We start from the raw sequence: 12,149 nt of genomic DNA, 5'->3' as shown, positions 1-12,149 counted from the left end.
CTCATTTTGGATATTTCTTCCATATCACACACAAGAAGCAATATCATATTTGGCAAAATATGTCGGTAGTGCTTTCTTTAGATGTATGTCTTTTGTGCTTTTTTGTTGTTGCTGCTGTTGGCCTGCAGCATGTTATTTGTTACTGTGCTGCAGGTTACCCCTGAAAGTACATATGTAAAACAGTGCAGAATGCAGTTCTAGACGAGCTGTGCCATGGAAAACAAAATGACAGAGAGAGAGGGATACAGGGGGTAAGGAGGGAAAAAGGGAGAGAGATTGATCTCCCATGAGATTCAATGGTAAAATTTCCTCAAATACATTCTGGCCTTCATTTTCCTTTTGAAAACCTTGCTGTGAGGGTTGCTTCCCCCCTTCAGGGTACTGCGCAACCTTCGCAAGAGATCATTTATCACTAGTTTCCACCTTGGAGCAGATCTTCCTACCTTTCCAGTCTTAATTCTGTGAGAAATGGCTGCAAATCGATGGTTGAGCTCTGAGATTTTGGGCTCTATTACTTTCCTGCAGTGGTCGCCGCGGTTTGCCATCAAGTTTGCTGCTTGGTCACGCGTGGAGTCCACCTTTGGGCGTATGTCATTCATTTCAGCCTTTAAACGCTATATTCCGTGAGCAAGAGACAGGGCTTAAAGTTAGTAATTAAATGGAAGTTGAAAGAGAGCGAAAGAGTGAGAAAGCAAAAGAAAGAGCGAGGGAGAGGGGGAGAGAAAGAGAGAGAAAGAGAAAGAGCACATGGAGAGAAAAATGGAGGGAGTAAAAAGCCAACTTCCATAAAATAGGAGTAGAGTCAGAATGTGTGTGACCTCAGGAAAATAGGTCACTGTCCTTGGTTACGTTTGATCTATGTTTATTGAAAGTATTTCCTTAGTCTGAAGAAGGACAAGGGGTGTTTTCCTTTTCTAAGGAAAATAACTTTTCTATGTTGCTGGCAACAATCGTAGTATTTTATACTTAGTCTTATTTTATCTTTCCTGAATTTCTAAGCTGTGGAACAACCTGAATATGTGCTCAGGAAGGAAGGTAGCTGAAGAACAATTTTCTGTTCCTTCCGAGTACTTACAAGTTCCCTTTTTCTTTATCATATCGATTGCCATGGGGAAAAACATGGATTTTCTAACAGATAGGAATTCTGTGTCACAGACAGAGGGATTGAGGAAAGCTCCGTCTGTCTCAAGGGGTTGGAGAGGCTTAAGTGAAATAACTCAGTTCCTATTTTTCCAACGACCCTGAAGGAACATCCCTTACCTACACATCAAAGGAGAAGGAAGAACAAAATAAGGTACAGATAATAGGGTAAATATGTCTGGGGCACAGCATGAAATACATTTACAGTTTTTCATTAAAAAGGAATTGTAATCCTGAGAAAATATCAATTTCATAAAAAATAAACAAATGAATTGTATAGACAGAAACTACAATTTTTAAGCATTCTTTAAATAGTAACCCACTAGTCAAAATTATTGAAAATTTCAACAAAACAAAGTAAGGCATTGTTTAATTTATATGAGACTTCTTCAAATGCAATTCTTACTATTTAACTGAAAAAACTGTCATCAGATAGAGATATTATAGCATCAGTAAGTTACATTTGCACATTATACCCCTCATATCCTTTTACAGGAACCATTTTTTTTTTTTAAGTAAAGACTAAGTTGCCATTGAGAAAGACAGCTTAGGATGTCCTAATAATCGGTTTCAATACAAAAAAAAGAGAACACGAAGCCATGTTTAGTTTACATATAGTTAAGAATGAAAAATTCAGTTTTATATAAGCTCAGTATTGTTACTAACTACTAAGATTTAGACATCGCATAGGCAAAATGTCCATAGACTGGACTCCCGTTGTTTACTCAGATGGTCTGTGAACGATGCTGAGAAGCTAATCTTTGTGTTAGGTATAAGAATATAGGATTACTATTAAAATGGGCATGAATTTGCAATATAACACCAAAATAAATCCGGGAATCCTTTTCTCATCACATTTTAAGTTGCGTGTAATTAGCTGAGAGGTCGATATGGACAGATATCCAGATTACAGGGCTCTTCAAAGTCATGAACTCCCATTTGAATTAAAGAAGTTAGGGAGGGAAGGAAAGAAGGCATTAAAGGAGAAAGGAAAGGAAGGAAAGAGGGGGGAAGGAAGAGAGGAAGACTTTTTTCACTCTTATTAAGGAGGCCTTTGTATCTTTTAGGACAAAGATGATTGATATAACTGTTGCACAGTGTGAAAATTACTTTTCATAATAGTTTATTTGCTACCTTAAGCACGTCTTCTTTTTGCTGTGGTTTCTTTTTCTCAGATTCATCCAAAAGTGTATCAGCCTGAATGATCCAGTTTGTGATGTGATCCACGTTCTGGTCAAAGGTTTCCATGTGTTTCTGGTACTCCTTAATTTTAGAGACATACCATGACACAGTGTTAGTTAGACAATATTTTAAAATATTTGTCCTACTTTGTACAATTTTAAAAGACAAAAACTGTAGTATCATTCAAATTACTTTTAGGTGCAATCTCCATATAGAATATAATACAAACATGCAAAAATATATTACACTATGGAAACAGATATTGAAATAAGGGCTAACATTTATGTGGAGTTGAAGAATTTGCTAACATAAATACTATTATTTACAGCTTATATAATTTCTTTCTTGTGATGCAGAGGGGCTGAAAATCTTCCAGCCTCTTCTCTTACCAACAAAAGGTTTAACCACTCTTCTGCCCGGGAAGTGACAGCTATCCAGTTACTATTCAGAAGACTCAGTTTATCTTCCACCAAGGTCTCCTTCTTGCCCAAAACTGCTTTCAAGGCCTCTCCTAGCTCTGTAATGCTCTTTAGGTGAACCTTCTGTTTCTCAATCTCTTTCTGAGTAGCCTGTGAAAAGAACAGCATTTGAGCTTCGAGTACTGTCGTCTTAAGACTTAAAGCTTTTGAAATGGCTATGCGTCCAGTTACTATGGTAAGATTTTTCAAGGGTTTAAACTTTCAACCATGTCTTTAGGAATGATGAAAATCATACTATATACACTGTAGCTTCCTTACTGGGTATATATGAATATGTATGCATACATAAACATGGTTGACTTATTTATTTATGATTGCACATATTTAATAATAAACATACATACTGTCCATCTAAACATACTCATATTTACTTAATTTGTATATGTATTGGCTAAAGGTCGATCTCAGAAAACCCATCCACAAATAAGCAACTGCTTTTATTTATTTATTTACTTATTTACCGTTTTTTACTTTTCATTTTATTTTATTTTTTAACATCTTTATTGGAATATAATTGCTTTACAATGGTGTGCTAGTTTCTGCTCTATAACAAAGTGAATCAGCTATACATATACATATAGCTCCATATCTCCTCCCTCCTGCATCTATCTCCCTCCCACCCTCCCCATCTCACCCCTCCACGTGGTCACAGTCACAAAGCACCAAGCTGATCTCCCTGTGCTATGTGGCTAAGCAACTGCTTTTAGAAAATTCAGCAATCATTGCACTCTTGTATTTCTACTGCAGGTACTTTCAAATTTTTGGTGCCACAAACCTGTTTGGCATCTGGTGAAACTTAAGTATCCTTTCTCATAATAATGTTTTTAAAAGGATAAAATTAAATGCTACAGATTTAAAATTAAAAACAATTATACTTAAATAAAATATACAAAATATATTTTTAAAATTTGTGAGATACTAATACATGTTTTCTTTCGTAACATGTGTAACTACAATGATCTAGCAACAGACCTTTAGGATAATTTCAAAGTAGTGATTGGCACCACTAGTGTTTTGAATTATATTCAATGACTAGAATATGATATAAAATTATCTGTCATAATTTTATCTGTGACTGCTGGCAAAGTCACAGGAACTACTGATTCTGCTGGGGTTTGCTGCTCACACTCATAATTGAAAAAAATGCTTAATTTCTGTTAGAAGTAATTTAAAGAGATACTATTAAAATCCTCTAAGAGAGCACCAGCACTTCCTAAGACTTGATTTTCAAACCTGAAAATAAGCACATTTAATATTAGAAATTATGTAGAGAGTTGATGGAAAACTGATCCTAGTATAAACTTTACTGTCAGCTCTACGTACACCCTTTCTTGTGACGTGTCATGGCAGACCACATGACCATCTTGCACTTCCCTGCCTCTGCCCCCGATCCCTCCCTCGCCCACATACAGCTGTTGGACCTTCCCTGGTGGATAAGTCTGAGCCAAACAGATACTCTCTCAAGAAGTTTAACTGAGAGACACTATGGTAATACCCCAGCTGAGAAGTCATTTGAAATGGAACTGATGTCTTTACTGCAGCAAGTCAAAGCCATAGTAAGACAAAATCACTGGGGAGCAGCAATGACAAGAAGTGGAAGGAGACCTTCTGCAAAGAGGCAAATGAAATATAAGCACAGAGAGTAAGAGAAGTGTCCAAGTAAAGGACAGGAAGATGGTCTCTATGAGGCCAGCATATATCCTTAGTCCTATATGTTCTCAAGGTGCAGTTCTATCTTTGTAGTATACAGAAATAACTCTTACGGCTGCCTTTCCTCCATACTCTCAGGTCCTGGTCTACTCAAAATATATAGAAATACACACACACATAGACATATACACATTTTGATTTTGCTTTGGCTATCAAATAAGCAGGGGAATAAATGAGGTTAAAAGATGGTGTAAAATAATTTCTATACAAAACATAATCACTGTTTCTTCAATTCTAATATATGCTTTTCTATTTGTTTTTCTTTTTCAAAATAAAAAATATCTGAAATTAAGGTAACTAATGCTAAATGAACTTATCAGCTACCATGCAAAGGGCTATTTGTAATGTAGGTGTCACCTGTTGCACATGAGTGAGCTTAGCAATTCATAAAAGGAATTCCTTCATGTATTAATCACAAATGTTACTGAGCTCCTGCTAAATGGGTCACTATTACAGCAGGGATGTAGGTGATTTTACCTAGTGTCTTTTAGGAAATTATGAGAAATGCCATCTTTGCGTGGAAAAAGCCCTTCTGCAGTTTGACATGTGAGTTCTCATGGGCTAGATTCCAGCCCTTTCATTCCCTTTGCCTGCACCCTTGTGTAGTACACAATCTTAACAACCATACGGGGTAGCCACTATTCTAGGCACTGTGGATAAAACGACAGAGACACAAAGTCCTTACCTTTATAAAACTTATATTTGAGTATGACAAAAATATGAAAATATATGTAAATGAGCATTTCGTACTTCCTATATTCCAGACTAGTGCCTTGTCACGATAGTTCATTTACTCGTAAAGGTAACACCTCACAAAGTTAAAGAAGCTAAAACTTAATTTATATTTGGATCACTAACTATCTTTTAAAATAACTTCAGAAAGATGATACTACATTTAAGCTTTGATACAAAAAGTTGCTGCGTACACAGACATTTGTTCCTTCTAAGCCAGGCAATGCAATTAAAGGCAGTGGAAATTTCCAAATCTCAGAAGAGATCAGAGAAGTTTTGAATTTAGGAAATATTGTTGCAAACAGTTAATGGGTCACAAACAACTATTATTCATTAAAAACTACCCAAATACTCCAGCTAATTTTCAAGAGAAAATATTTAATGTCCAGTGATACTTCATTCAGTTAATGAGAACAAAAAAAAACAGGAAATGTGGGCTAATTTCTGGTTTCATTTTATGTTTTTCAATGTTATAAGATAAAACTCAAACATGTTGAAGTTAACACCATCATGAACATGAGCTTGAAAAAAAAGTGTTCATTGTTGTAGTTTATAACCGTTTATGGCCAAAAGTGAATCAGGAGAAAATTTACACTCCTACTGTAAAAAGACCTAAACTCAAACCTTTACATGTGGTATTCAAGAATAAACTGGTATTGAATCATTTACATAAAAGCTATTTTTGGTTAGGAAAAATATGGTGCTCGTTTAATGGATTTTTAATTTTCCCCCACAAAAGCATTTTAAATTAATGGCATGGCTTAAAAATAATAGGATCTTAGATTTTTAAAAATATGCTGATCTTGCTCTGTGAAGATCTTACTTAAATTTCAATGAGTCAATGTACATTAGATGCTTAATACCCACTCTGCACTGTGCCATTCACTGCCAGAGAAAAGGAAGGAGGCAGTCTCTGCATACCTTGCTCTAATGCTACCTAAAGTGTAGCTGGAGAGAAAAGTTGAAACACAAGCAAACAATTTGATATCATATTAGAAAGAACATAATTTTGAGGAAAAGATAATTCATGGCTGGGATAAGCATGAATGGCTTCAAGGGAGAGGTGATACTTGAAACCAGAGTTTACCATAAAGGATTGGATGGTTTAGACTGACTAAAGACAAAGTATAAAATGATGAGAAAGTACGAAGGTTGGAATCAAAAGCCACCAAAAAAGGAATATGGGGTACTCACTGGAAACTAAAAACATATATCTTATGATGTCAAGGAACCATTTTTCCACGCTCTAAAAGTCTCCCTTAACAGAAGAGTGTCTATACTTGCAGATGTACTGAGAACTGAATTACTGAATTAAACTACAGCTACTGTGTTGGCCATTCTCTCTATACCCTTACCTCTTTAAGAAAGGTAGACTTATTTATGGGGTTGGTGAGATGGGGAGAAAGAATTGAAAATACACTTCTTCCTCTTAAAAGGCATTCAATCCTCAGCACACAAGGTTCCATCTGTTGCCTTATGAGGTGAGGGTTGGAGAGGGTTTGGGAAGGTGTGCCCTTCTGAATGGGCAAGTTCAAATTCAATGATTAAATTGAATAAATTGTAAATCAGCTCTCTTAGTTTTTTCAATCATGCAGTAGTGTGACAGATTCTAGGATCAATTTTAAGACTGAATTAAAAGCAAAATTATGGACACAGTTTTATTTTGACCTATGACATGGTCATAAGTCTAGTTACAGGAGTTTCAACAGCAGCTTAATGTGGACTATCTACTTGGTGCTCTGGGGTTTTATGATACAGGGGAAAAAAATGTCAGATAAGAGTAGAACTCAATGTAAATATCAATTGCCACAAAATCTAACATTTTTCTTTATTTTCCATATCCTTAATTTGTAACATTTGATAGCTCCAGAATAAATAGTTGAAATATTAAACACTAACCTCTATGATTTAAAAAAAACAAATTTGTTCTCTACTTTTTCATAGCCATAGCAATTTCTAAAATGCTAGAACAATTTTCTTATAATAAAGAAATGGGTAGCATAGGTTAATTTCTCCTAATTAAGACACCCACCCATGTGTTCATGTGAAGGATGGAAACTACATTCTGATTCATCTCTCATACCTATAAGTTAAATCACTTGAGTCTAATTTAAAATGGCATGAGAGGTTCAGGATTCCACCATCATCTTCATCAACTCTCTTCACTGATGAGGTAGCAGGCTGGAAAAACCTGTTCTGTCAGTCTCTGTTGATCATAAAATTATGTGATGGAAACATCTTTAACTGATTTAAAGGTAAAATAGTAAAAAGTGTTGGATATTTTCCAACAGGGCCAGAGAAACAAAAACCACTTGCCCTCGACCCTCTCTTTCACCCATATCACATTTCAGAGGTCCAATGCTTTCCACAAATTCTCCTGGAATTTCTGATTGATTTATATTCTTAGGATAACTTCTCAATCTGATTTCCTATTATTCCCACCCTCTCCCCCCTTTTTTAAATGAATTCTTTTTTTTGAATTTTTCTTATTTTTTTATACAGCAGGTTCTTATTAGTCACCAATTTTATACACATCAGTATATACATGTCAATCCCAATTGCCCAATTCATCCCTCTCCCCTTTTCTTATCTCTTAGGTGTCCCCTGTCCCATAGATTCTATCTTCACTCAGTCCCACTTTTAGTCAAATGTGTGCCATAACACCATTTCCATATATTTTCCATCCTTTACTAGAATGCTACAAAATTCCTATTTATTTGATCTTTCTTTATCTCTTGTGCAAGTTCCCACTATATGGATGAAGAGTTAACTAACACACCCAAAAAAGGTAATTTAAAAGGTTACCCTCACCAAGTGAATTCTACCTTCAGTCAGTCTGCATAAATATTATACCATTTCTGGTCATCAGAAATGGGAGAGAGTTTTTACCTTTAGCTACAAAACATATTCATGGGAAGAAAGTGAACAAATTTGCCACATTACTGCAATTCTAAGATGTGCATTTGTCACATATTAAGGTCTCTGAAATTGAGATAGAACATACAATATATGTTCACATTTAAGGTGGTGGTGTTTCTTTTGATCCACAATAGCTGCAATTAAATCAACAGTGTATTATTCAATCTAATATGTGATAAAACATGATATTAATTGTTTTTTCAGGTCCTACATTACTCTGCCATGGTCCAAGGATTTGAACATATTTTATTATTAGGCTAATGTGATGGAATAATATAATGATAAATTTTAAAAGAATATAAAACATTCAATAGTCGATTTTATACCAATGTGTATTGACTTTTTATTAATAATGCATTGCCTATTAAAAAAGAATTTCATGAAAGCAGAATATGCAGAACAGAAATTATAGCTATAACTATGACAGTGAATAGTGACTCCAGTGGTATTTAACAGATGTTCTATTTTCTAAGTAACAGCTGCTTGATGCATTCATTGTACAAAGTTAATGATCTGCTAGTGTTATTTCACTTCACAGATAAATTACTGTGCTCTCTTTAAAAAAGATACGTAATTTTTCACGGGAATGATAGTGTAACAGACTGTAGAAATAAGTAATACTTCTCATGCTTTTATAGCTAAGGGGAGTGATGAGTTGATGCAATTATCCAGATAATCTAGGACCAGAGGCCAGATCTCTTTAAACCGTGAAAGGTAATTGTTAAAAAAAAAAACAAAAAAAAACACTACAGGACATCACTGGCTGAACTGAACGTAGATCTCATAAGACTGCTTGTGCTGCACTAGCTAGTGGTTCTCAAACTTTGCTGAATATTAGACACTGGCCACACTCAGACCAATAAAATCAGAATTTTCTTCGGGTGGGCCCTCAGCACTGGTAGGCTTTTAAAGTTTCCCAGGTGACTTCAATGTGCGGCCAATGCTGAGAACCACTGGAAAACACAATGATACATTATGTCATGAGATCTTAGTGGGTAACTGTCATTAAATTTTAGCATTGAAGTGACAGCAGAAGGATAATTGAGGAAAGTTATAATTGTTGTTCCTAATGTTGGCTATTATAAAAATTTGTCCCTGAAATAAATGTGAAAATCATGACTTGTTACATAAGTGACTATTTAGACATCAATTATTGTGCATTATTTACTACCCTGAGTTAAACTCAACATTTATATGTGTGTGTGTGTGTGTGTGTGTGTGTGTGTGTGTGTGTGTGTGTGTGTGTGATTCTAACACGTAACTCTTGGTATCCCAAGACTACTGTTAATAAAAACTAATGGTCAATTTAGGTAAAATGGTAAATATGAATTATCCAAAAAGCTGATGGATTAAACTATTAAACCTTTAAACTATTAAAGGACAAAAAATATTTTTCTAGGGAATGATATTTAACCATTTTAATTTTTAGATAACACTGTGAATATTAAAGGGCTTTAATATAGCTGAATTATTTAACTGGCTGTGAATTTTTGATTACTGAAATTAAATTAGGAATGAAAAATCAGTTAGCAGTTAAATCAGAAAATCATGTAAATTAAACACTGCTGAAGCTTATAGTTTCCAGACATAATGATGATCAGAGATATAAACTTCTATTTAATTACAGAAATATTTATTTTCCGATGGTTATATTTCTGTGCTCAATTCATATGCTAAACAACTGGGACCAGTCATGGGATATTCAGAATTGATTTACTTATATCCAACTAACCAAAGTGATTCCTTTTTTTTAATGTCCATGCTGCATGGCTTGCAGGATCTTAGTTCCCTGACTAGTAATTGAACTCATTCCCTTCGCAGTGAAAGCACAGAGTTCTAACCACTGGGCCATGATTTTAAGACATTAACATATAATATTTAAAATCTATTATCACACCAGTGGAAATAGATTACAGACTAAAATAGGTGATAAATGCACACAGAATTTTCATTTTATTATTTTATGTGGACTTATATATTGTGCACTTCAAATTTAGCCATGCTGTATTTTATTCTCATTGTGGATGATGAATAGCTTTTTGTCACTTTAGATACCTTAAAATCAGAGTGTTGGATTCTAGTTGCAGATTTGATATATACCAGGACTTCTATTTTCTCATCTATAAAATGGGAGCATTTGGTCAGATGATCATTTCCATTTGCTCTAAAACTTCCCAAACTTTGAAAGCAAATCAGCATTTTTCTCTTCTCTCAAGAAACACTTTGGCATTCTTTTAATTTTTACCTCTTAAGTTACAATTTATTATATCGAAGAGATTTTTATTGAGCATGTGCTACATGCCAGATACTATTTTATGTGCACGGGAAAAACCAGTGAACAAAACAGGTACTTTCCCTGTCCTTTTGGCAAATGAAACTGTTAATGCCCATGTAGTAGTCTAAGAGAGTAGGGGTTACTATGACAGCTCAGGGATCTTGTACAGTGCTAGTACTACAACTCCCCAGGTGCTAGTAACCTCCCCTAGTTTGCCTTACCCTCCCCTTCTGTTGTCTCTGTCTCTACACTAGAGCCATCAGTGTTTCTGACCTTAACCTGGCAAAATCCATTACCAGAGATTTGTACAGTACAAAGAGGGAATATATGTGATCATTCATGGAGTGACAGACATCACAGTTGTGGTTTTCTTACGGCATCTCTGTTGTTCAGACCATGCAGCTAGAAGTGATCCGCTCTATCAAAATCTTATTATTAATTTTTCCCTCTTTATCACTACTCTGATGGAGGCAGATTGTTGAATTTAAAAATAGAATGAGGGACTTCCCTTGTGGCCCAGTAGTTAAGAATCTGCCTACCGATGCAGGGGACACGGGTTCGAGCCCTGGTCTGGGAAGATCACACATGCTGTGGAGCAACTAAGCCCGTGCGCCAGAACTACTGAGCCTGTGCTCTAGAGCCCATGAGCCAGAACTACTGAGCCCGTGAGCCACAACTACTGAGCCCATGAGCCACAACTACTGAGCCCACATGCCACAACTACTGAAGCCTGTGCACCTACAGCCCGTGCTCCACAACAAGAGGAGCCACCGCAATGAGAAGCCTGCACACCGCAATGAAGAGTAGCCCTCACTTGCTGCAACTAGAGAAAGCCCACACATAGCAATGAAGACCCAATGCAGCCAAAAATTTTTAAAAAATAGAATGAAACAGCTACTGGGCTTTAGGAATTTCAAATTAGTATCAATGGTTTAACTTTGCAATTCCCATTATAAACTTTTTATCTTATTTCTGTTATTATTATTCTAAAATGTTTTATTCCTGTTATTTTAATTTTTTTTCTTGCCACTCCTGTAAGACTGGGAGAATTAGCTGTTTCACCTAACACACAGAAACAAACACAGAGTCAAGCAAAATGAGGAGACAGGGGAATAGGTTCCAAATGAAAGAAGAAGTAAAAAAAAAAACACAGGAAAACAATCTCAATGAAATGGAGATAAGGAATCTACCTGACAAATATTTCAAAGTAATGGTTAAAAAATGCTCACTGAACTCAGAAGAATGGATGAATACAGGGAGAACTTCAACAGAGACAGAAAATATATGTACCAAACAGAAACTAAAGAGCTGAAGATTACAATAACTAAACTTAAAAATGCACTAGAGGAGTTCAACAGAAGACTAGAAAAAGCAGAAGAAAGAATCAGTAAAAATATGTGGAGATTAAACAACCTACTACTGAATAACCAATGGGTCAATGAGGAAATCAAAGAAGAAATTTAAAGAAATACCTTGAGACAAATGCAAAAGGAAATATAACATACCAAATCTATGGGATGGAGCAAAAGCAGTTTTAAGAGGGAAGTTCAAAGTTCATAGAAACATAGGCCTACCTCAAGAAATAAGGAAAATCTCAAATAAACAATCTAACTTTATACCTAAAGGAAAGAGAAAAAGAAGAACAAACAAAGCCCAAAGTTATTAGAAAGAAGGAAATAATAATGGTCAGAGCAGAAATAAATGAAATAGAG

The 12,149-nt window shown here is 35.3% G+C and overlaps 1 protein-coding gene across 17 annotated transcripts in view; it reads right to left on the bottom strand.

Moving 5' to 3' along the window:
* DMD (dystrophin) overlaps positions 1 to 12,149 on the bottom strand; it is a 2,551,447-nt gene that overhangs the window by 1,275,838 nt on the left and 1,263,460 nt on the right. For all 17 annotated transcript variants that reach the window (XM_067023689.1, XM_067023685.1, XM_067023692.1 and 14 more), the window contains 3 exons: positions 2,712 to 2,891; positions 2,275 to 2,403; positions 444 to 614 (listed from right to left, as the gene is read on the bottom strand). In XM_067023689.1, the coding sequence (XP_066879790.1) occupies positions 444 to 614; positions 2,275 to 2,403; positions 2,712 to 2,891 (480 nt within the window). The remainder of the gene's footprint in view (positions 1 to 443; positions 615 to 2,274; positions 2,404 to 2,711; positions 2,892 to 12,149) is intronic.

This window comes from Kogia breviceps, chromosome X (assembly GCF_026419965.1).
Source record: "Kogia breviceps isolate mKogBre1 chromosome X, mKogBre1 haplotype 1, whole genome shotgun sequence".
In the NCBI taxonomy this organism is placed as follows: Eukaryota; Metazoa; Chordata; class Mammalia; order Artiodactyla; family Physeteridae; genus Kogia; species Kogia breviceps.
Note: the sequence above shows the minus strand (reverse complement) of the source record. Positions and strands in the feature narration are given on the sequence as shown.